Source organism: Maylandia zebra, linkage group LG10 (assembly GCF_041146795.1).
Source record: "Maylandia zebra isolate NMK-2024a linkage group LG10, Mzebra_GT3a, whole genome shotgun sequence".
Lineage (NCBI taxonomy): Eukaryota > Metazoa > Chordata > Actinopteri > Cichliformes > Cichlidae > Maylandia > Maylandia zebra.
The window spans coordinates 24,138,846-24,164,046 of NC_135176.1; the positions used below are offsets into that span (position 1 = coordinate 24,138,846).

Genomic DNA, 25,201 nt, shown 5'->3' on the forward strand with positions numbered 1-25,201 from the left:
TCAAATGCAATGCGGTATGAAATGTACATGGGTGACTTGAAGAAATGTATGCCTGAGCACGGACAGAACAAAAAAAGAAAAGCTGAATGAGTGTTCGAAAGCATCTCTGCAAAACTTTCCACCAGATTAAGAGACAACTTATATTGATGTTAAAGGATGGGAAAGGCACAGGAATGACAGCAAATTTCAGGGGTAAGGAAGTTTGTTGGGAATTTGGAGGATTATGCAGTGGAATAATGGTTCTGGAAGCATTCCATTAGGTGACCTTAATGAATCTGTTTCCACCTAATTCCTTAATTTAACCATTAAGGGCAACAACAAAAAAACTTTTACCTGTTAAATTAAAATCTTCTGCTCCCGTCTCTTCCCTCTGCTGTGCTGTGGCAGGCAGAGCCAGCCTGTCTATCCTGCCCTGTCCCCATGTGGATTCAGGCAGCCCTACCCCTCCAATCTCCCCAGCGCATCGTCCTACTCCAGGTACCGTAGCCGACTGGCCAGCTTGAGCCAACCCGATCCGAGTTGGGGTTGGGGGAAAAAAAAGGGCAACGCTCTGCATCACCAACTCCTGTTTATAGCACATCTCAAACGTCTGAGCAGGCGTTTTCCATTCACCGTGGCAAACTCATGTTCGGCCTGATTTCTTTGGACAGCTTCTGTAAAATTCTATTGGAGCCAGTGTGCTGTAAACAGGACCAGTTCAGTGTTTCGCCAAAAAGAAGCTGAGTCAAGCCAAGCTAATCGCTGCTGCAGAATATGAAATGTCACACACACACAGAGAAATAGAAACAACCATTAGGACAGCTGCTTTATTTTTTCTTTTCGCTGCCCTTAAGCTTTGTTCTGGTTGTAATTGTGTCTTGTCTTTATCTCGCTGTAAAAACTTCAATGTTTTTAAAAAAAAGAGTGTTCTTTTAGTCGTCATTGCAGATGCTTTTCATGTTTGCAAGCACACACACGGGAAAATTAAGTGTGAACCCACTGTGAGTTTAAGAGGGTTTTTGTCTTGAGTCAAATTTGCAAACCCTTAAAGATCTCTGCTTGCAACACACAGATGCTTTCTCTTTGTGTTAGTTGCCTAAAATAGGCGAAGAATCCCCAGCCTGTTATGCCAGACAGGCTGGGGATTCCTCATAGCCTGTTGTCAGTGACTCTGGTCTGTTGACAAGAGGCACAGTGTTTAACAACCCAAAATGGAACAATTAGGGACAAATTACTGATAGATATCGCATAACTAACCTGCAAACAGGTAGGAAAATATGAGGGAAATACAAAGCTAGATCACATCATGATTGGTGGAATGCATTTTTGCTCCCTACGAGTCAAGGTGTGTGACACACGAAGAAGCGTTTTCCCCTCAGTGCCCACTTCCCCTCTCTCTCGCTCAGTAATGTTTGGTCGCCCTCTAGTGGTGATAAATGATGGCTTCACTCTTACACAAAAATAAACTTTAAAGAGCTTCTTTGTCACATTTGTCCCGTGTTCTGTATTGCATTTACTCAGCTGTAGACACAAGATGAAACACAAACAACACTGATATGAAGCCCAGTGGACTTTCCATGCTTTCAGGCTCACTGCTTACATAAAACTGTCGCTCCTGCTTTGATGCTTACCGCCCTGCCGCCTCCTATCCTCAGTGCATCTCTATGAACTCACCTTTTTTGTCACCCCCCCCCTTTCTCTGTCTTATCCCCCCCACCCCCTTTCCTCTGCTTTTTTTTTCTTCTTCTTTTTACCCTGCACCAGGTTTTCTCACTCGCTGATGCTCGGCCCATCGGGCATGCATCCTACAGGGATCCCCCATCCAGCCATAGTGCCCCCTACAGGCAAACAGGATCACGAGCAGTATGACAGGAGCATGTACGTGTAAGTATACCCCTCGCTCCATTTTAGGTACATTTATATTCATGGCTCCACCCTTTGTCACAGTGTAAGAAACTATAAAGTTCTCACAGCCTCATTCCTTCACCCCACGTCTTCATCAGGAAGCCACAGGTGGAGCCCAAGCGGGAGAAGGAGCCCAAGAAGCCGGTCATCAAGAAACCTCTGAACGCCTTCATGCTTTACATGAAGGAGATGAGGGCAAAGGTCATCGCCGAGTGCACATTAAAAGAGAGCGCAGCCATCAATCAGATCCTGGGACGAAGGGTGAGGGACGCACACACACACACACACACACACACACACACACACACACACACACACACACACACACACAGGCATGCACATTGAAAAGCAGACTAATCCTGTTTCCAGGTCAGTCAGTAATTTCACACATGAGGAACATGAGAGGTAATGTGAACTCTGTTTCCCTCAACTTACCAGACTGGTACTTATCTAGCACTTCTCTACTTTACCTGCACACTCACAGCACTTTCTACCACTACACACACACACACACACACTCCAGTGCTCATGGGTGCTGGGAATCGTACCACTGACCTTCCGATTAGTAGATGACTCATTTTTTCAGCCACATCCGCCCCTTATTCTCATGCAGTAGTGCAAAAAAAGTAAGAGGAGTTACAGTCTATTGAACCTGTAGTACCCACTCAGGCACAGGGAGAGCATGCAAACTCCACACAGAGGGTTCGAACCAGGAAGCGTCCTCCTGTGAGCCGACATTTCAAACCCCTGTATCCTCCAAATCCTTACATGATTATGTTATAAAGAGAGCGTCCCAGAGATGCACTGCCTTTCTTCTGGAAAAATGGAGAGAGGTTTCTTATTTTATTAAAGACTTCAATGGCCAGTAGTTAACAAGGTTTAAAAATTACCCTCCTAAATGTAAAACTGTGTCTACGGTACATAACATCATTAGGAGAGTCAAAGGATTTGAGAACAGGCCTGGAAAACTGAGCCTGGGGCCCTCGGGCTGCGCTGCATTAAAAACAGAAATGATTCTGCGATTGTTATCACTGTAAAGGCTCAGGAACACTTCAGGAAACCACCGACGGCAGCAAATGCAAATTGACACGCGATGAAGAAACATTTAAAAACAACATCCAGCTCATCTGTGCCGTAGAAAGAGAAAAACCGTCCTGTTGTCATAAAAATCTCCGTTATAATTCATTTATAGTGAAAAATGAGCACATATTCCACACAGAAAAATAACATTTAAGTTTCTCTCTTTGTACTATTTTCACTTTTTTGTATATTCTCAATAGAAAGAGAGTTTAATGATCAGATCAGTTCAAAGCCATTATCAAAGACTTTATTGCCCAAAACCCAAAAACTGTATAAAGGCAAGTCTGTGAAAATACTGACCTTCCTTTTGTTGTGTGTGTTTCCAGTGGCATGCACTGACCCGGGAGGAACAGGCCAAGTACTACGAGTTGGCCAGAAAGGAAAGACAACTGCACATGCAGCTCTACCCAACTTGGTCTGCTAGGGACAACTACGTAAGAATATGTTCTTCTTATTCCTCCCTCCCCTGTGTTCATGAGCCTATTCAGAGTGAGAAGAAAAACAAGCCGATATGACTAATTTCCTGAGCCGTCTGAAAACAAAAGCAGGGATATGCAAAAGCTCTCCCACTTTTTAAAATGGAAAAATAAAGGTGTGCAAGGCAGGGAATGTTGCAGTATCTGCAGTGAACATCATTTTCCATTGTTACTGGTTTACCGCAGTTTACGGAAAACAGTGATTTCTTGTGGCGAGCTCTAAAAATGCACTGAAAACTGTGCTGAATTACACACAAAAAAGAAAATTGGAAGAAAAAAAATGTCCCCACCCCCTAAAATAACTTCTAAAACTGCAGTTCTAGTGATGCAAATGGTATTTTCTGAAATAAAATCCTCCCCTTGGATTCTTGGGTCATTGATTTATACCAATCTGAGCTTCCAGATGCATTAAAATAAAAGCCAGGAATCAGCAGAAGCTATTCACGCTTTGTTTTCTGTAAGGAGAAAACCATTTAATCAGAACCTGCTCTCTGGTGTGATTTCTGTGCAAGTGAAACCAAGAACAGGATCAGTCTCATGAAATCTGTTGTTTCTGACACTCTCAATGCCAGTGTTCTTAAATACAACGAATAAACTTATGTGGTGCATGCATTCTAGTTTCTGGCCTGCTGTGTGCCTTTGACTTCTCAGTTTGCTGTTGAACTCTTGCAGGAGGCGGGCCTTAGCGGGGTCGCAGGGGAAAAGAATAAAGCTGATTGGGTAGGGACACGTCTTATGGTGGATTTATACCTCTGTGGTGGGGGGAAGAAAAAAAAAACTAATGTGAGGATTTGCATGAAAGGGGTTGTGGGTATTCCTGTTGCAAAGTTTGCATGCACCTTCCAAAAAAAACAAACCAAAACAAAAAATCTGAGTGACTCACCCATGTCAGCCTCCCAGACAGCACGCACGCAGGCGGCGGCAGCCACACGAGCCGATGTGATTGGTCAGTTTTGGATATGGCCTACGCTTTTGCAGCTGCTACGCCTGCAAGTATGTTAACCTTTGAAACACTAAATCACACAGAGGTATAAATCAGCCCGTTTGCTCGACTAACAGAGAGCAGGGCTGCATGGCTGGCCTCACTGCCTTAATATATAGCTTCAAAACACAGCACCTTCATTTTTGTAGCAACACAGCAAGACGTCTGTAAAGGAGGTTGTGGATGTTCCGTTAGAAAGACAACCCCGGTTATGTTTTGCTGTGCCTGCACTCTCTTGCTTCTCTACACGTGATTGGTTACCGAGCTGAACTCTGCAGGCAGGCAGGCAGGCGTGGGAACTTGGTAACACTTTATCTGGACTGTGGTTTCTAACATGTTTGAAACATCTAAACTGACACACAGATAACAGAGTAGCACAAGAAGATACCCCGTGACCGCATATGTCAAAATTAAGGGTTGCGAGGCGACCCGGAGAGTGTTATTTCTGCACTCAGAAATTACCCTCATGCTGTTGTGAAGGTGTTGTAAACCAGAGCTTTAATACTCTCTGATCGCAGGTGTAGGAGCCATCGCTGTATGCACGGAGCTTTGAACATTGTCTTCACCTCTTAAACGGCTCTTAAATGTCACGATTCTAAGCCCTGTAATTAAGCATAATCCACACTCTGTGGCTTTTTGATAGGCATACGGTTCAAGTTTGGAGAATTTAAAGGGATAGTTCACCTCAAACAAATATGTGTTTTCCACCGGAGCCCGTTTAGATTGTTTTGGCTTGAGTTGCCAGTTGCACTTGCTTCCAGGTGTTCAGGGATCAAAAACAGCAAAACCCCGTTTTCGCAAAGGAACTATTTTCTTTTCACTGTCCACATCCGCCAGCTGGAGACAGCTTGCAGATGCTCAGTTCAAAAAAGGGGGTCACCATTAGTGTTTACATCCTGTCGTGCTGTCTGTCGTGAGCACAAAGTTTTCATCACAGGCAGATGCAGTTCTCCTTCTGCACTGTGGATTAGTCTGCAGTTCCATTACTTTTAAGAGAATTCCTTCAAAAGTGCGCAACTCAAATCAGAGCGGTCTAGATGGATAAATAATTAGGGAAAACTAGTAGATTTTGCCATGAATGCTCCTTTAGTGTAAAAATATTCTTGGGATATATTGTTAGTGACACGACACGCTCCAAAATGCTTTTGAATCGATCACAAAGTCCAGGATTTTAAAGAAAGAGCCTGAAAGGGCCACTTGATGATCAGTCCACAAACTGTTTATAGGTGAAGGACTGAGCTTTAAATATCGTCTGATGCATTTGGAAAATAAATAAATGAATAAAAACAAACTACCAAGTGTCCTCGCTGCCCTCTGTTCTCCTTCTGAGTTAAAAACAAACCACTGGACCTACGAGCAAAACAGGAAGTGAAGTTCCACATATCGCCCACACACCTGTGGAGGGTTTCTCCTCCAGTTCCCCCACTCAAAAAAAAACAAAATACATACACTATTATACTACATATAGGCTAGTATATGCACACACACACGCACACACATACGCCCACAGACTAAGAAGCTTCAGAATGGTGCACTTGCAAGAGGAGTAACCACATATACAATGCTGACAGCGAGCTGAGGAGGGTTAGACATCGAAGCGTAGGCGGTAGATTTCTGTGCCCACATCCTTCATCGCACCCAAATATGAGGCCTCACTTCACCATCACCGGATCTGTGTGAACAGCTCTGATGTTTACCTCAACAGTCACACATTACAATCAGCCTGGGGACACAGAACAAATGCAAACACGAATATGAAAACAGTTAGGAGTTTACAATGGCTTTAATCTGAATTCACGTTTCCCCCCTTTACTATTAAGGCCTTCAGCTTCTTTACTGTGCAGATTTCAGTTGATAGAAATGCCAGCCGAACACGGTGATTAAAAGTTATCTAAGACACTTGCACGTAACTTTTATCCTGCTTGAGATAAGCCAAATGAACTGGAAGATCTGCTGGTAGTCAGCAGTGCAGTCAAGAGTCCGACTCATTTCATTTCTTTGGCTTTTTTTTTTTGTTTTGTTTTCTTCTCCTCAAACAGGGCAAGAAGAAGAGGAGAAAAAGGGAGAAGCAGCAGGACTCCAACACAGGTAAACCTCTAAATATGGATTTCCTTGCTCTCGTCTGACGGATGGTTAAACGTTTTTTCAAAAGCCACACACACAGAAAATGACCAGTGCCAAGACTTCTGGATTTCAGAGAATTCAGTCGAGCTTGAGTTTGCGTTGGCGCTGCGTGCGGCACGGCATCTCGGTGTGCAGGATGTGTCTCAAACGTCAAACCACCCACCCACTCTGCTTTCCATGTAACCTCAATTACAAACATTTGAATCCCAGTGTGCAAAACTTTGTGCTGATCTTAGCTGTTCCAAGTTTAAAAAAAAGAAAGAAAGTCAGCCATCGTGGCAGAAAGGAAATCAAAAAGTCTTATCGCATGACTAGCATTTTCCCTTTTCCACCTCCGCCATGTATGAACAATAACAAGCTTCTCAGCTCTGACCTGTTCGGTTTTGAGAACGCAGACGTGGTAGTTATCCACGTCCCAAGTAAACCACTTGAGTGCTTGTGGTAATACTATAAAAGCTACTACAGCATCGGCACAATGGCATCAAAGGTGAGACGATAAGAGGTTGTAACACTTTTGTGATTGTTTTAAAGAAGGTCGTGGATGTTCGGCGTCTTCTCGATGCGCGGCAGCAGATAAAAGAGCCTCGGTCTCCCCTCAGCTCGTGCTAGAGCGACCTGAGTGCTCTGCCTTAACTGGCACGATGCTTCATTTTACCGTGCAGTAACACCGAAGTATATTTACTTACAGTATTGTGTAGGTCCAGAACCATCCCTCATTTCTTTGTAAGTGGTCTTGAGCAGTAGCTCTCCAGGCTTTCTGAAGGTCTTTTAGTGTTTTTCTTTTCAGTCCAGTACTTGTACCTGAACATTTTCAGAGATTTTTGTTGTTGTTGTTTCTTTTTTATATTTGAAAGATTGATAAATCAGGGTTAAATGGTTTTACCAAAGACACCAAACACAGAGATATTACCCAAAGCTTCATCACAAATGGTGTCAGTGGAAGGATGCCAGTCAAGAAGCCATTCTTAAGGGAGAAGGGGCTGAAGTATATCAGATTATGCAAGAATTGGATTAAAAACCAGTGGGAACAGGTCTTATGGAGTGATGAATCCATCTGTAAAACACAATGGAAACCCTTCATGGTTGAGGGCGACATTTTAGCCAGTGGTGTCGGGGATCTTGTCCGAATGGAACTATGTCCACTATGCCAGAGGTGTCGAACTTCAGGCCTCAAGGGCAGGTGTCCTGCAGGCTATAGATCTCACCCTGGGTCAACACATCCGAATCAAATGATTAGTTTATTACCAGATCTTTTGGAGAACTTCAAGACATGTTGAGGAGGTAATTTAGCCATTTAATGATCTGTGTTGGATCAAGGACACATCTAAAACCTGCAGGACACCGGCCCTCGAGGCCTGGAGTTCGACACCTGTGCACTATGCAAAACCAGCTGGAAATTGTCCGATAGGCATGGCAATAATCCCAAACATACTGCAAATGCAGTAAAATCATAGAAAAACACACAGTGAGACACTATTAGCACTATTAGTCATGGATTGGCCTCCACAGAGCCCAGGCCTCAGCTTAATTAAGCGGTTTGGGATCATCTTGACAGAAGCCAGAAAACATCCAAAGAAGAGCTCTGACTTCCTCAGGAAGCCTGGAGAACTGTTCCTGAAGACTGCTTCAAGAAAGCTTGACTAAGAGAGTTCAGGCTGTGTTGAAGAATAAAGGTGATCATACTAAATATTGACTTTAACTCTGTTTGTGTCTTATAGACTGTATTTTAAAATATGGTTGCACATTTAAGTAAATCTCTGCACGTTTTTCCTGTTTTACATACAAAATATAAAGAAATGAGGGGTGGCTCAAGACTTGTGCACATTAGGGTATTTTCAGCAGATGTTTCAGAAACTGGAAAATATATTTTTTTTGGATTTGGGCGTCGTTTTAGAAACTGAAAACCCTTGAAAGGTCCAGTACTAACAGCGTGACAGCACGGCTGCTTCTTCCTCTGTGTGTTAACTGACCCACATGTTTAACTAAGTTGTGTTGGGCGGTTGATCTGCTGGTTGTTAATGTCGCATTGTGCCGTAACCATCTACTAACAGTTTTACTTGATGGCTTTTTCCGAACAAACGGTGCTTTTGTCCTGCCCTGACGAGCTTGTTTCTCTCTTCGTCTCCTTCTTGTCTGTGTCTTTTGTCGTCTAACCTGTTTCCTCCCCTCTTCCTCTGCTTTTCCTCCTCCCCTTTTCCTGTGCATGCCACGCATTGTGCTCAGACCCGGGCTCTCCTAAGAAATGCCGGGCTCGCTTCGGCCTCAACCAACAAACGGACTGGTGCGGTCCTTGCAGGTGTGTACCAACCATCCACCCCACTCGCTCCGCAGCACCACGCTATGCTCACGACTCCCCCATCTTTCTTCTCACACCGCTCAAGTGCATCGTGTCTCTCTGATGCCGTAGGAGGCAGAGCAGTCTTGGAGGTGGCATCAATCTCATTAATCCCATCAAGCTTGTTTTTTTTTCTGTTTTCCAGGCCTTTTTTTCAGCCTTTTCATTTGTCCAACAAGTAAACTGCTGAATGAAGACAAGCCCCCTCCCCTATTGTGATTATACCTGCCAAGACGAGCTCTACCTCCTCGTGTTTGAGGTCTGCATGTCATCTCTCACTAACCTGCTGCTCTGCAAATAGAACCCATACATATGCAGTTAATATATAGCAAACAGCGAAACATGCTAACTTTAGTTAGGCTTCAGTCATGTGTTTACTTGCAGGTAAAAGGTCAGACATGCAGATTTAGAGGTGTCGCATGAGTTAAAAATGTATTTAGAGACATGTTTTCACACCCCGTCACTCCACCCCTATATTTAAGTCTGTAAATATATATATGTGATGTCTCACCCACACCATCGAGGTTAGTTTGGGTTCTTCAGCACCACTGGCATAATGCCTTGCATAAGCAGGCCCTCTGTAGTGAATGGCTAGAGGTTAAAGGGGAATACCACTCATTAAAATGCTCTCTTTCAAAAAACAACAACAAAAAAACAGTATTATTCCTTCCTTATGTAATTGTAATAGCATCACCGTTTGTCAAAGGTCAAACTTCCACATAATATTTCTTTGAGTGAAGAAGCTCAAACAGATGTATGTTTCCAAGGTCGCCATATTGGAATCATTAAAACATGTCGGGAGCCACGTTTCTAAACTCAAGCTGGGAATTTCCCTCTTTTCCCTCTGTCAGCACTGGATTAGTCCGAGGCAGTTGGTGTTTTACAAAAGTAAAAGGAAACTGGGTGCGCAGGGATTATTTAGAGATCAGGTACGCCGGCTTCACCGGTTGTTTTATTTATCTGCCAGAGCAGCTCATTTGTCTTCTTTATTTATTTATTTTTAAATCCATTCTCAAAACTGCAGCGCTCTCGGATGCGTTTCTCCCCAGCGAGAGCTGACGAATGGCAGCGGCACAAGATAAATGATCAGAAGCGGGCCCGTCAGCAGCTCGCACGGCCGGGTTTGAGACGCGCCAGGATTCACGGTGCACGGCAGCCCAACGGCTTTGCTGCAGGAGTCAGGGATCTGTGTGGTTCTGCAGAAAAAGTTTCTACCACCACAGCACTGTAGAAACCCTGTCGTCTTCCCCACCATCACGTCATGGAAATCTGAATGTGTGTGTGTGTGTGAGTTTGTTTCGCTTTGAGAGAACAAAGGGGGCTGAATGTGGTTAGAGCAAATCCTTATCACCACAGCTCCACACAAACACACACACACTAGCGCGCTCCCTGCAGCTTTGCATTTTGACGGCATTCTCATGCCCATCTGCTTTCAACTTTCTCCATTCATGCGATGTGGTAACGGGCGCCTTTTGATGGTGAACTCTGACATTTAGAAATCACTTTCTATTGCACTCTTCCTGCCTCTCTCCCTCTCTAAATATGGCCTAGCGCCTTTCCTTGCGGTTAAACCCGGTGACTCATATCATATTCTGGTAATGATCATGGGATCCTGTTAACTGCTTTGATGCTGCACTCAGCGGTACACAAGTCTGCTTTTAAGTATAACACCTCACAAAGCACAGCAGGGTTACTGCTGATTGCCTATTAGACACATGTAATACGTTCGGTTCAGAACAAAAAGAAGTAGAAAACTGAAACTCCAAACTAATCGCTACGCAATTCTAATACTACTTTTGTGGTGCTTAGGTTAAGTGAAAGTGTCAACTCGCAGGCTCTGTGTGTTAAATCTTTAATCAAAGGAGTTCATTCATTCATGCTAATAGCACTAATATAATCACGGAGGCGATTTTTTAAAACTCATTTTAAAGTCGAGTGGTATTCCCTGGTTTCAGTTATCAGGATTTTGTGTGGATGAAAGGATCAACAAGGTTTATAGCCTTTGCATCAACTATAGAAGCAGACGTTCACAAGTTTAGCTTAGCATAAAGGTGCGAGAAGAGTTCAAAAAATGAAATCTTTTTAAAGATTTTAACGAGTTGCTTTATTTCACAAAAGGTCCGGTGTCCACAATTCAGATGAGAGTTATTATATTTTGTTTTTGTTTTTTCATTTCAATTTGATTTATTTGGCTTTTCTTGTTTTGGTTTAGTTTCATTTTAATAGGGATCAGTATTTGTCAGGGGTTAAATCTAAGATGCTCAGAAGAGATATGAAGATTTAGATTCCCTACTATTAATAATTATATGCATCCCTGGTCAGCTGCAACTATTCTATTGCCAAGGACCAAAATTAAAGATATTTCCTGCACAACATTGTATCAGATGTTTATCTTTATCTATTTTTTCTTTTTTCCTTTTTTTTTAATTATATCTCAGTTTTTCAAACCTGGGATTAGAGCTGTACTGCTGTCATTCCTATGACATCATATTAGTGTTGCTACAGGACTGTCATTTCAACTGACCAATAGGGCTTTTCAAGCCTTTCAGGATGGAAGGGGCTATTTTAAACTACACTATGTTAAAGCTAAATTAAAAACTTCAACTGAAAACAGAAGAAAAAATACAAAAACAAAAAGAAAACAATGTCTGACTTTTGTGTTTTCTTTTTTTTAAACTTCTCTTTATCAGATTTTATACAGTACTGTTTGAATTTTGTTTTTTAATATAGCACCAAATCACATAACAGTCGCCTCAAGACAGTAAAAACCCTACAATACTGCAGAGAAAAAACCCTAACAATCAGACTCCTCGTGAGCAAGCATTTGGTGACAGTGGGAAGGGAAAACTCCCTTTTGAAAGGAAGAAAGTTCCCTTACAGTCTGCTCTGCAATTCAGTTCTAATGTGATGCAGTCAACATTTAAATATAAATGACACAATTTCAGAATAGGGGTGCATAAAAGAAGAATGACAAACAACTCAAACAGCAGCACGCACACACAAACGAGCATAAACGGAAGAAAAAATGGTTTGTTATGGACATTCCCATGTAAGCAGGGCCCATGTCTTACACAGCTAGCATATTTAAGCTTTCCTAACTTCAAGTAGGTCATGACATCCCTCAGCCATCTCATATGGGAAGGGAACACGAGACCTTTCCAATTTTAAGGATAAGATGACGAGCTAGCAGGAAAGCAAACTTTCCCCTCATTCTCAAATCCCTGTCACTGAAGCTCTCACTATATCCTTACACATCACTGCATTTATTCATTAGTTGTCATTAAACCCCGCCTCTCTTCCACAGTGTGTTTTTTGTCCTGTCTCCGCCCCTTCACCCCTAACCAGTTGGCTGCTCCTCCCTGAGCCTGGTTCTGCCAGAGGTTTCTTCCTGTTAAAAGGGAGTTTTTCCTTCCCACTGTCGCCAACTGCTCGCTCAAAGGCTCTCATTTGATTGTAGGATCTCTGCTTTGTAATTTAAAGCACCTTGAGGTGACAGTTGTTGTGATTTGGCTCTATATAAGCAAAACTGAATTAAATAACAGCACGACTGGTCAGCTGCTATTGTCGTCCTGGAGCAACACAGACTGGCGCTGTAGTAAGCCAATCTGCATCTGACACTGTTGTGATGCACATTGCGTGTCTAACAGAAACCACCCTTTCGCCATAAACGCACAGAGACTCACAATGTGCAAATGGTGGCATTTACATTGCTCTGGAACTGACCTCCTTCACGTAGAGACATCCACATACTGCTATTGTTCGCTGTGTCCATTTGTGTCCCTGCTCATTGACCTCAGTGTGAATGTTGCATCTTCACTAAAGCCTGCTGACATTTACCATCCACACTTTATTCACAGATAACTCTCTCTGACTGTTCCTAGGAGGAAAAAGAAGTGCATTCGCTACCTTCAAGGAGGAGGCTGCCCCAGCCCAACTTCTTCAGATTTAAGTGCTATAGACTCTCCCCCGTCCCCTTCTCCCGCCCGACACCGTCTCTTCCAGCTCCAGCGGCCCCCCTCCCCGGGCTGCTCCCCGCCGCCCACCTCCCCTTCGGCACGTCTCCCCTTGTCTCCGCCAGCGCATGCACTCTCACACACGCGCTTAACTCCGCAGCAGTCTGCCGGCAAACGCGGGGACCTCCGCACGCTCGCAGCAAAGCACCCCCACGCACACCCGGAACTGTCCAGCAAGCAGACGCACAGCCCGTCGGTGCTGTCGGCCGCCAAGGCCGCAGGACTCTCTCTCAAAGTGCTAACAGAGACCCAGTGATGGCTGTGGTCTGCTCGCATCAACAACCCCCACACTCCTCAGCTTCCTCCAGAGCCGTTACGATCATCCTCATCAGCTGACATCAGTTTTATGTACACCCCCTCCCCCTGAGGTTCATTTGATGTTACAGAAAAAGGAGCAAGTTGAAGGCATCGATCCCTCCCCTACCCCACCCTATCCTCAGTAGGACAGTAGCTGTCTCTTAGTTCAGAGGCTGGATTCGTCAATATCTGCATTTTTACGGTCACAAAGTCCTTCTCAAAGAGATCTGTCACGTGACATTACATTAAGCTGAGGACACAAGCCAATTTGAAGGATCCAGTCACTGAACTGGTGACCAAAAATCCACCAGCTTTAGAACACATAGTAGCGAGCAATGCTAAGGTGCATGCAAAAACAAAACAATAAAAAAATGATTGCGGTTCTTTGGCTCCACCTGCTGCAGTTAAAACTCAACTGAAGTGATTATCATACTTTATGGATAAGTAACTCCATAGCGATGACAATCTGACATACTTTTACTCTTAAAGCTTCACCATCACATCCATCTCCTGGAAATGTTATCACCCATTTATAAGAACCACAAGAGGGGAGCAAGGACCAACTGCCACCCAACCTGACCAGCAGAACCTCAGATTCCAAGAGGCATGGATTCACTTTCAATAGCTGCCATTACACAGTCTGACTCTAAGTTTCCCCCTTTTTCTTCCCCAAACATTTTCATGAATACTTGTGCAGCTTCTTTGACAAAAAATATATAAATATATATTTCCAGCAGTTTTAAAAGTTCACATTACTTTTAGGCACTTTCAGGCTGTCAATCTATGGCTTCACCAACTGTTACATTGTTTGTGTTTTTGCATAATTAGTGGTATTTTTTTGTATGAATCTCATGATTTTTAAGGTCAGGCTTTCTACAGGTGGGAATCCCTCAGAAGAGTGTTATTGTCTTTTAAGTCTTGTTTTCCTTTGAACATTTTCCAGCGCAGCAGATTAAACTGAGACCAAATGGGTACTATTATATTGCATTGTGTTGTAAAGTTTTATAATTAAACTTTTATATGGTTTTGTGTAAAAAAAAAAAATTTTAAAAAAAAGTTTAAAAAATATTCTTTTTAAAAAAAGTTAGTTTCTACCATTTCTTAAAGCAATACATTCGTTTGTCTTGTGCAAAGTTTTTTTTGTCAAGTGTCATGGTCTTACTCTGCATTTTTACAGCTAACGTAACAGACATTTTGATTTTTTTAATAAGGCTTTAATTTTCTTTTCTGCTTAGTTTCTACTCTGTGGACAAACTAGAAGCTGAGTTTTTTTGTACAGCAATATAGTTTCCCTCCACCAGAGAGAGCTATTGTGCTAGAAGTAGTTTGCAATAGTGGCAGCACCTCAAAGATGTCCAGCATTTTATTTTATTTTTTCTTTTAAATGCCTTTGATGTGTTATTGTGTTTTTGATTGTTGTAATAAAGTGTTTTGACTATCTGGTCCACGATTCCTTGAGATTTAGACCCCCACCAACCACAACTAAAAACAAAAAGTGACAGACACCATCCATTTAATGTTTTATTTACTCCTTCAGTATGTTTGAGCATCCCAAAAACCAGCATCAGAGCTTAACTGGGAAAAGTTTTCAATTCGCTACAACAGCGCATGTGTTACCCAACGCTGCGTGATAACACAAGTACTTCGAGTCCAGGGGGACATTATGCATTTAAAAACAAAGTAATCATTCTACCTCAAACTTCACTTTTCCTATAAACGTCTCCTTGACATGGTTTCACAAAATGGACACATTTACAGAGCAAAAAGAAGAAAACAAATTCACCCTCGCATATCCATTGTCAAAAAATGCATTTTATTCATTCACTTAACCTAAAAGAAAACAATGTCAAGTTTAAAAAAAACAAACAAAAAAAAAAAAAGGCAGAGCAGTTAATAACAGGGGAAATCTGAGGAGTCTTCGAATCTTTAAAAGGATACAAAGCCGTGAAACCAGGACCATTTATTTTATGTCAATACACAACGTGAGTGTGCGCAAACAGAAGAGAGCTTGGCTTTAAATTAATGACACCACACAGGCAAGTTAAAATAGTCATGCTATTATCAGAAATTAAGGAAAAGTGATGGTGGTGGGGGAGCGATGGATGTGGCTCTAAATATACTAAATGTAAATATTAACAAGTATGAACAACGCCAGTGCAACCAGTTAGCAGAGAGAATCCTTTTCAGTGTGGTAGTGTTGGCAAGATCTTCCTCTTATTTTTCTTCACACCACTGGTTCTCTTTGCGTACCTGCGGAAGAGAGGGACAAATTAATAATCCACAAAGGTGTGGAAGGCAACTTTGTGATCACCATTTTAATCCCATCCGCAACATCCAAGTGATTTCTCGTTGCTTATGAAAGTCTTTTGTTTTCTGACAGACAGCTGATGGGTTGGAATAAGTACCTGGGCTTCCTCCTCCTCTGTGAAATCATTTTTGATGTTGAAAGTCTTCCTGATCTCCTCTGGGGTTTTGCCTTTGATCATGTTGGCCACCGTCTTGCAGGTGACATCTAACAGGCCTTTGATGTCCAAATAGTTGGCGGCCTAAACAGAAACATGGAGATATGAATGAGGAGCTGCAGGAGGGAGGGAGGCGGTGAAAGAGCACACAAGGACAACTGATACCTCAGCAACACTTAGATCTCTGAACCCAACAAAGCATATTGTGTTTTGGATTTGTTATTTACACCTGAATAAAGTAAAAAGCGTATTTTGAATTACCAATCCAGTCTGATGAGGGATGATAGTTATCCCTGAAAAGCATTTATATACAATTTATTTTAAAAAACAAAACAAAAAACCCCCACACACCACACCTTTCCCATCGTCCTTAAGTAAATTACCCTGTAGAAACCATTTAGCCTTACATATGCTGAGCAGTGATTGCTTAATAAGACTTCTGCGTTGATTTTCATAAGGCACAGGAGCAGCTGCTGTGCTCTTCTGAACCCCTTCCTCTCAGCCTTTGTGCTTGTAAACATATTCAAGTCACGGGGGGTGGGGTCAACTCAGGTTACTGACGCAGGACCGTCGCTTTCATTTCCACGAAGCTACAGACACACCACCCATTTATCCATCTCTTCCAGGCATTGCTAAGGTTACATTTTACATGAACCTCAACATCACTCCATGTTGTTTCACACGTTGAGAAAGGTGGAGGGGAAATTTTTTTTTTAATTTTTTTATTTTTAAATGAATAAATGAGTCTTTCCAAATCCCTCCCTCTTCTAAACACAGTTGCCCAAACCACCAGACCTCCAGCTGTTGCTAAGCAACATTTGTGTCTTGCTTGAACTGGCCACTGAGCGAAATAAATAAAGTATAAGAAATAATTTTTCTAAGAAAGATGAAGCATATTAAAAGGACTACAAGAGAAAATAAACACTGTATATAGAAAGGTGCATAAAAGTGATTACAATTTAAAAAAAGAAAGAAAAACAAAAAAAGCCACTATTTATCAACTCCAGCTGCTGACTCTGGATCAGCACTCCAGAGCCAGACCATTTCCATTTAAACCAATTCTGCTACAGCCAGTAGGATATTTCACAGACCTGTGACAGGTCCTTGTAGATTCAAGTAGATTTTGCCAACTGTGAAGTTTGAATACATAAAGAAAAATGCCATTTCCACAGCTCAACTATATGAATGCACGCCGCTCTCCCTCTCTCTCACACAGAGTACTTGGGAGACAACTATACAACACAAGCTACAACACTATAAATGCATTAATTCACATAAGTATTTGGACTTCTCAGTGTAAAGCACAACCTTAACATTTAAAACCTCAAGCAAAAAAAAAAAAAGTCAAGCCTTTCGAGACCTGTTTAGCGGGGAAAAAAAAAACCCACACACAGAGTGCATGAGAAAAGCGTTTGCCTCCTGTGGTCAATACAAACAAATGTGGAATAATTCCCTTAATTGTAACGCAAAACATCAACTTTCCTTCTGCTTTGGTTTCTCTGCCTCCTGCCAGCTGAAGGTCTTGTTTTTACTGTCCGCCGCCACCACATGTCAAAAGTTGTTGGTAGGTTTGTTGAGCTTTTGACCCTAAGACCGCATCATAGTTCTGATGCGGCACCGAGAGCACTGTTGTGAAGCACAAACCCACAAACCATTAAAAAGTAGTTTCAGAGAATAGCTTGTGTTCTTTTTTTGGCCGTTTTTGGGAAAGCACCTGAACACTTACGAAACAGCGATTAAAATCACACGACATAGCATAGTGTTGTCTTTATAGCTTGTGATATCGTACCCTTTTGTCATTACGCCCAATAAAGAGAAGATAACGTTAAAAGTTGGGTGAAATATAGTGATGGGTTTCCTGCTGAATGGTATAAGAAATCTGGAAAAGAACTGACACCCTTACTCCACCTGACTTTTAGTTAGAGTCGCACTAAACATGTGATTCCCTCTCTTGGAGGGAGGCAATTATCACAGTACTACCAAAAGCACAAACACAAAAGGAATACTGCCAAAATGACAGGCCTATATCAGTGTTAAATGTTGATTATAAAATCTACACTGCAGTCTTAATGGTGGCTGTAGCTGTAGCTCAGGTGGCAGAGCAGGTCAGCCACTAATCAGAAGGTGGGTGGTTCGATCCCAGGCTGCATGCCAAATATCCTTGGGCAAGATACTAACCCCATGTTTGCCTACTGGTGGTGGTCAGAGGGCCCGGTGGCACCAGTGTCCAGCAGCCTCGCCTCTGTCAGTGCGCCCCAGGGCAGCTGTGGCTACAATGTAGCTTGCCATCGCCAGTGTGTGAATGAATGGGTGAATGACTGAATGTAGTGTGAAGCGCTTTGGGGTCCTTAGGGACTAGAAAAGCGCTATTCAAATGCAGGCCAATAGGCTCCAGTCATTTATACCAGACCTGATAGAGGAGGACAAAGCAGGTTTTGTCAAAAATAAACCGGCACAAGATATTAGAAGGACCCTACACATTATATAGCAACTACATAAAGACAATATACCGGCTCAGTTGATACGTTTTGACAAAGAAAAAGGCCTTTGATCGAGAGAGAGAGAGAAAGGAATTTAAAAGAATATTTTCATGCTGCACAGATACGCCAGATAACATATTGGTGTAGTGATGATTATGGGGCTCGCTGGAAGGATGTGGAGCTCTCCACACTCCATGTCCCAATTCAAACAAACATAGGTATTAAAAAAGACGCCTGAATACATAACTAAAGACCAAGATAGGAACCCGATAATATCCTTTAAATTAAATATATGATATGGCACAGTAAAGGAGTTAGGAATTGGTAAAGAGCTTGGATTGCTAAAATGGGTTGCTTTCGATGAAAAATTTAGACCAGGACAACTGGACTTTGGTTTCAAAACATCACTGAGAAAGTGTGGTATGAAACGTGGAAAGAACATAAAAACAACTCAATCATTAAAGTGGAGAAAATTCATTTGGGAAAAAACTAATTTGCTTTTTTATTACACCTAAGATTAAAAATAAACGAACCAATACACAACAACAGTGTTGGAAGCTGATCATACACACATTTTCTAGAAATGTAGAAAAATTTCACACTTTCTGGGTCAAAATTCACTCACCTCTCTGTGATATATTAGATTATATAATTCCCAGAACTTGCCTTGTTTTGTATCTTGGATACTTTGAAGGTGCTGTACATGTAAAGACCACTACTTGGCTAAAATTCTCCTTTCTGCAGCAAAGAAGGCCATAACCAAAAACTGGCTTAAGACAGAGGCACCAGGAAAGAAGCAGTGGAGGAGGACATAAAGAAAAACAAAAACAAAAAATAAATAAAAAGGTTGGGTGAAGTGCAGCAGCTCAGGACTCAGAGAAGGAGGATTAAGTGACAGACACATCAGTGGGATTATGTGACAGTCACTGCAAAGAAAGGGAGGGATACTTCACTGTAGCTAACTGCAGGGACACCATTGACAGGCTTGCAGTTTAACTGAGCATCTGTTAACCACTGTTTTTGTTTTCTTTTGTTTTAAAAAGGTCCTTTTTCTATTAAAACTGCTTCAATACAAATATAGACAACTCAGTAAGATTCATTTGCAATGATGTGATAATCAACCATGTGCAGGGGTTGCTGTTAAGGTTAGGTATAGGGCAAGGTTTTGCTTACACCTGTTAGTTGTAGTTCAATCCAAAGAAAATCCAAAATAATTCAAGTATGTTTACCAGAATGAGTTCAAACAAGGTGCCTTGGTCCACTTTGAGGAACTCCTGATCCCATACAGGGATGTCATCTGTCCTTTTCTCCTTGTTCTCATCGTCCTCAGGAGGAGGGGGGTCATCTTTGTGATGAGTGCACCACTGAATCACCTGAAAAAGAAAGACAGACAATAACAAATAAACATGTGGTTTTAACCAAGGTAACCCATTATGCACAGCACCCATCAGCTGTTTAAACTGCCCATAAAAGGTTTGAATACCAAAATTAAATGGCAATTCTTTGCCACAAATTAGGATCAATTCACACAGATTCCAGGTCGTTACCTCCTTGTAAGAAAGTGTAGGAATGAGAGTAGTAAGGAGAAAAAATATATATAAAAATCAGGACTTCTCGGTTGCCAAAATTGTGATTAGATGATTTGCTGGCATGAAAATAAAAGGTAAAACTGAGGATGAGAAACGATCGCATTTTGTCCATTTTTCCAGGTCCACCTCAAAACTTTGATGTTCAGATTTTGTTGAAACTCTGAACCACATCTGAGCCCATTACGCTCAGAAAATACATCAGCAGCTCTTTCCAGCTATAACACTGTTACACTGTCCAGCTATAACACAAGTTTCCTAGATTATTACAATGTGCTTCTAAGATGTGTTTTGATTGACTGGCACAGAAGATCATTTCAGCTTATTCTTTCAGCTTTAGCCTGGCAGTGCTAAAATGTTAAAACTATAAGTGGAAGACAACCAAACCCAATTCAAATTCTTAGGCGAGCTTACCCGCAGGACACAAAGTACCACTCTTTGCCACTTACGAGCTCTGCTTAGACCCTCTCACCATATACAAAAGTCTACATCATCTTCGAGGACACCATCACAGGATAGAAGCTAGCGCTTTCATTTACATTTGCCTCCCAACTACAACCACGAGCAAAGCCCAAAAATTCAAGGCCTCTTCTTCCAAATTCTTTTTTAGATTAGCAAATGATTATATGGCCAAACAATTTCTGCCAACCCTGACCACCTAAAGCCATGAGAGGTAGCTTTAACACTGCTTTCTTCGGACATTTATTCATTTTAAATCTGTGGACCAGTGTTTACTTGCTTTACCAAAGAAAGTCATTCACTCCCCCTCTCAAATTTTCATCGTCCTTATCAATCGGAACCTTTGTGTCAGGCCACACAACAGGCTGGGGTTCCATCTTAAACTTTGGTAAATATAATTTGCCTATGTATGGGAAATTAGTGTGTACCAAGTATGTCTGCTGATAAAGCAGCTCATTCATCACTTGCTCATATTATAATAAACTAAGGTTGTAAGAAAACTCCAGGGCATTTGCCTCACAACATACACCATTTGGGAAGCATGGATCTAAAACATAACCTTCTCCAGAGCAGGTGAGATGAACGCCATTAGTTAATAGCATCTCAGGAAGCAAGGAATCAACCCCTCCCACATCCAACAAAACACCACCCACAGTCTGTGTGTGAACAAAAAACCCACTGGACACTTCAATATGAGCATTCTGTACCTTCTTGAGAATGGCAGCATTCACGTTAGGAAGGGGAACGGGATCATCATCTCCTTCATCATCCATTCCCAAATCTGTCAAAAGATTCAAACATTACACATTTGTAGCCTACGTCCATATTATGGTTTAATTAAATGAAGTATAAACCCTATATTTGTTAACTGCGGGGTGTCCTATTTATGGCAGTTGTGACTTGATAACCAAAACGTTTACCGTGATTCAACACTTACCTTCAAGCATGGTCTTAATGGTGACAGACTGTTTGGCTATCTCAACGTCCACCTCGAAGATTTCCCCATCAGAACTCTGTAGTTTTATTGTGGGCATTATCTATAAGGCAACACGTTAAGATATTAAAAGCCTGTGCAAGGAGACAACACTTCTGAAAAAACAAACTTACGAACCTTAGTAGTGAACACGCATTAGCATCTGCTATTCTACGTCTGGGAGTTAATGTGTCAGCTATCGCAAAAAAGATCGTTTACATGATTATTAGTCGAATACGGTAATAATATCCCACTAAATAAATAACTAAAAATTACCTGTGCGGACCTTAGTATTAGACAAACTCAAAACAAACGTTAAAGCTTACCTCGAGCTAACCAACGATTAGCTACCGACGACACGGGCTAAACAGCGGCAATGCTAGTCGAGCAGCTACCTTTTATTTGAATACAGTTTATAGACAACTGAAGCTGTTGCGTGTTATTACTTAAAACACATAAAAGTTGTCTTCGCTGCTTTTTGCTCAACCATAATATTTTAATATTATCGGTTAAAATTTAGGCTAACCAGGAAGCTAGCGTTACCATGCACAATGTTATAGCTAAGCTAACGCCTAATGTCGACGTTAGTTGAGGCCTCTTAGCAGCCACAGCGAGGCTCTTCAAATAAAGACACAAGCAAAATTAAACAAAGAGCAGTTCATCCCAAGCTGCAAAACTCAACCTGGGCTAACTAAGCTACGTACCGTGACTGTTTTAACGCTAATCCAGAGGTCAATTTCCTCTGTAGTCAGCAGCAGCACCCGACAGACGCGCAAACACAGACAACCGGTGGTAGTCCCTGGACCAACCTAAGAGCCTGAGCCTGCCTTCCGGCGACTAATACGCCTTTTTTCTTCGTAGTGGAGGGGTTAAGTATGGGCTCAAATTATCCACCCTTCTTTGACTGGTAATCTCAGGGTCCTTCTGCCTTTGGTATTCTGAAATATCCCAAGTCTCTTAAATTATTCCAAGATATATGTATAAGTATAATGTGATAGGCATGTTAGGTTTGCATACTTTCCCCCCGTATATTAGCATAGAACAGGATAGCCCTTTATTGTCATTGTACGTGTACAACGAAATTGTGGGTGCTCCACACCAACTGTGGCGGACAGCAAGAATAAAAAGCAAACAGAAGAAATATATACAGCCAAGAGGGAATGTATACAAAACAATATACAATATACAAAACAACTCACACATTAGAGAGATAGTGTTTGTTGACAGCCCGAAAGACCCAGGGGAAGAAGCTGTTTGTGAGTCTGGAGGTGTGGCCTCCACTGATCTGAGGCACCGACCAGAGGCCAGCAGGTCAAACAGGTGGTGAGCGGGGTGCAAGGGGTCACCTGTCTTGGTTTTCCTTAGACAGGAGGACCTAGTGATGGTCTCCAGGGGTGGAGACCATCCAATTATATTTTGGGTGGTGTTAATTACCCTCTGGGCAGCCTGTTCTCAGTTGTGGCCTCTGCCTACCCAGGCAGTAGGAGAGCACGCTCTCCACTGAGGAGCGGTAGAAAGCCAGCAGCAGCTTCTGCTGCAGGTTATCCTGGCTAAGGACAAGGAGGAAGTGCAGCCACTGCTGTGCCTTCCTTACCAGGATGTTGGTGTTGTGGCTGTAGGTGAGATCAGCAGAGATGTGGGTGCCCAGAAACCTGAAGATGAAGACAGAGTCAACCTGTTCTCCATTTATAATGAGAGGGTAGTGGACTTGTCTGTGCCTCCTGAAGTCCATTATGAGTTCTTTTCTTTTAAGGACTTTCAGCTTCAGGTTATTTTCTGACCACCAGCAGGACAAGTGGTGGTCTCAAACTGAGCAAAGAAGGTGTTGAGCTCCTCTGCAAGTTTGAGGCTGCTGTTAAGGGTTGGAAGGCTCTGGCCATGTAGTTGGCGAGGGCTTGGATGCCTCTCCACGCCTGGTGGGGGTTGTTAAAGCGTACATTGGCCCACTTTAATGCTGTCCTACCTTTTCTAGACTGTTTTTTACTAAGACAGTCTAGCAAAGTCTCAAACATTTGAGATGTTTAACATTGCTGTGTAATTATAATCTTTTTCTTCTGGTTGTTCCCTTTAACAATCTGCTGAGCATCATCTCAATCATCACCCCAGTATCCTGTCCTGTCAGAAAAACCCTCTGCTTTTCTTCCTTGTCTGTGGTCTTGCTCTTCTGCTGCTGCCTGGGAGCTCCCTATTCATCATGCTTTGTCCTGTATATCAACTCTGTCTTCTCTGCACATGTCCAAAAAATCTCAGCTTCGCCTCTCTAACTTTATCTCCAAACTGCTCAACCTAAACTGTCCCTGTGCTATACCAATTTCTAATCCTGTCCATCCTGCTCACTCCCAAATAAAAAATCTGAACATCTTCGGCTCTGCCACCTCCAGCTAAGCCTCCTCTCTTGTTTGGGGTCACTGTTTCCATATCATATAACCACCTGCTCCCCCTTGTGCACTCTTTTCTTCACTGTCCGTTGTTTTGGATGGTCGACCGTTATACCTGTCCCCCCTGGATAAGCAGAAAAGAATGGATTGATGGATGTATAGCGCTACATACTATTCTAATCAGTTCAGCTATATTGTTATAGTTTGTGTTTAACCCAGTTATTATAACAAAGAAATTTCTCAGCTTTTGAAGCTAAAAGCATGCCTCGTCGTTTCGAACACGACAGGAAGGTTAATCATTTCAATGACTTTAATTGTTTATAAATCAGTGCAATAAATTCTGTTATTCTAAATGCTATCTTAAATATAAAGATATTCACGAATATAAGATTCACTTGGGATAGATTATATTAAATAAGCCTTGTTTCATACAGTAATTTCCAAATTATATCCCTGCATGTGGTGTTTATCAAACCGCAGCGTTTATTGTAGTATTTAGAGCTACCATTGGATGGCGCTTTTCCCCTATTACGGATCCTCTCAAGCGGTTTCCATGGTGCGCTCAAGTGTTCATTGAAAGTCATCCTTGAATTGATGCCACTTAATTTCAAAATAGTAAGTCATCACAGCACTTTAGCTGCAGTAGGACACAAAAAAATTCACAGTGGGTGTTATGACAGCTAAAAACTTTAATTTAAAAAATAAAAAGTCAGATACAGTCAACATTTTAATAAATTGTAATGTATTAGTTCTATAAGCATCCAAGTTCATAAAAGATCACTTATCTTTGGGGATATTAATGTTCTTTGAGGTTTCACCTCATAATTTGTGGAGTGGTCTAGGAGCAATCACCTGCTTCAGAATGTGAACAAGACCAGAAAGATGGTGCTTGACTTCAGAAAGGAAGAGGACAGCTCCACTGCCGGTACTCACCCTGTTAATGTGGTTGAGGAGTGCAGGTACCTGGGCTTCTACATAGACAACAGGTTGTATACCAGAATGAGAAGGGCAAGCTTGGTTTCCTCAAAAATCAATGGATGCAGCAAAGTAATGAAGACTTTTTATCACTGAGATGTAGTGACTGATGTTCCCTGTACTGTGGTTGGCTGGGGGAGGAGCAGCTTTAGAGCTGAGATACCAACTGAGTAAATTAACTGCCTAGCAAGGCTAGCTCTGTGATTAGCAGCAAACTGGACACTTTTGAAGCACTGGTGGAGAGCAAACCATCATGGTGGATCCTGACCACCTTCTCTAACAGTCTGTTTCAGCTCTGCTGAGACAAGGACAGCCATCGGAAGTCTTAACCACATGCTATCACCTTCTATAAAACAGTGATATCTGGCTGAGAGGCATCTGCCAGATTTTATTATTGGCTTTGCATCATCACTTAAATTGCTATAACAAAAAATAATTCCCCAAATATGAGATAAAGTACTTATCATCATAAGTAAAACACTTCTAATTAGCATTCCTAAGAGATAAAAGATTTAAAAAAAAAAAAATAACTGGGTGCTCACGTTCATACTTGAAATCCATCGCTGGGAAAATGCAAAATTGTGGTAAATGTTGGCATCAATGTACATTGAAATTTAATCCCAGGACAATGCAAGGACAGTGTAATTCAAACCATAACATATGAGGACAAACAAACAAGCAAAAACACAAGAGCATA

The 25,201-nt window shown here is 42.0% G+C and overlaps 2 protein-coding genes across 14 annotated transcripts in view; one reads left to right on the top strand and one right to left on the bottom strand.

Moving 5' to 3' along the window:
- Window positions 1-14,629, top strand: part of tcf7 (transcription factor 7) — a 75,110-nt gene extending 60,481 nt beyond the window's left edge. For 2 of the 12 annotated variants that reach the window (XM_004561759.4, XM_076889359.1), the window contains 8 exons: window positions 388-477; window positions 1,744-1,863; window positions 1,983-2,145; window positions 3,291-3,398; window positions 4,113-4,160; window positions 6,462-6,510; window positions 8,770-8,842; window positions 12,763-14,629. In XM_004561759.4, the coding sequence (XP_004561816.3) occupies window positions 388-477; window positions 1,744-1,863; window positions 1,983-2,145; window positions 3,291-3,398; window positions 4,113-4,160; window positions 6,462-6,510; window positions 8,770-8,842; window positions 12,763-13,150 (1,039 nt within the window). In that variant the 3' untranslated portion in view covers window positions 13,151-14,629. Of the gene's footprint in view, window positions 1-387; window positions 478-1,743; window positions 1,864-1,982; window positions 2,146-3,290; window positions 3,399-4,112; window positions 4,161-6,461; window positions 6,511-8,769; window positions 8,843-9,026; window positions 9,123-12,738 lie in introns of those variants that run through there. The other 10 variants (XM_076889360.1, XM_076889361.1, XM_076889357.1 and 7 more) reach the window with 10 other exon arrangements.
- A 70-nt stretch (window positions 14,630-14,699) lies between these two features.
- Window positions 14,700-22,398, bottom strand: skp1 (S-phase kinase-associated protein 1). 2 transcript variants are annotated; one of them, XM_012922038.5, is made up of 6 exons: window positions 22,351-22,398; window positions 21,116-21,215; window positions 20,886-20,959; window positions 19,363-19,506; window positions 15,597-15,737; window positions 14,700-15,441 (listed from the first exon to the last, which is right to left on the bottom strand). In XM_012922038.5, the coding sequence occupies exons 2-6, from the start codon at window positions 21,210-21,212 to the stop codon at window positions 15,406-15,408; spliced, it is 492 nt and encodes a 163-aa protein (XP_012777492.1). In that variant the 5' UTR covers window positions 21,213-21,215; window positions 22,351-22,398; the 3' UTR covers window positions 14,700-15,405. The 2 variants fall into 2 exon arrangements, with proteins under 2 accessions (XP_012777492.1, XP_004561815.1); XM_004561758.5 differs by lacking the exon at window positions 22,351-22,398 and adding an exon at window positions 21,856-22,015.
- Between the last annotated feature and the right edge of the window lie 2,803 nt (window positions 22,399-25,201).

Excerpts from the sequence above, each read along its gene's own strand:
- skp1 (XM_012922038.5), bottom strand. The coding sequence starts at position 21,212 with ATGCCCACAATAAAACTACAGAGTTCTGATGGGGAAATCTTCGAGGTG. Across the intron at positions 19,507-20,885 it reads ATGCTGCCATTCTCAAGAAG|GTGATTCAGTGGTGCACTCA; the intron begins GTACAGAATGCT and ends TTTCTTTTTCAG. Across the intron at positions 15,442-15,596 it reads CAGAGGAGGAGGAAGCCCAG|GTACGCAAAGAGAACCAGTG; the intron begins GTACTTATTCCA and ends TCTCTTCCGCAG.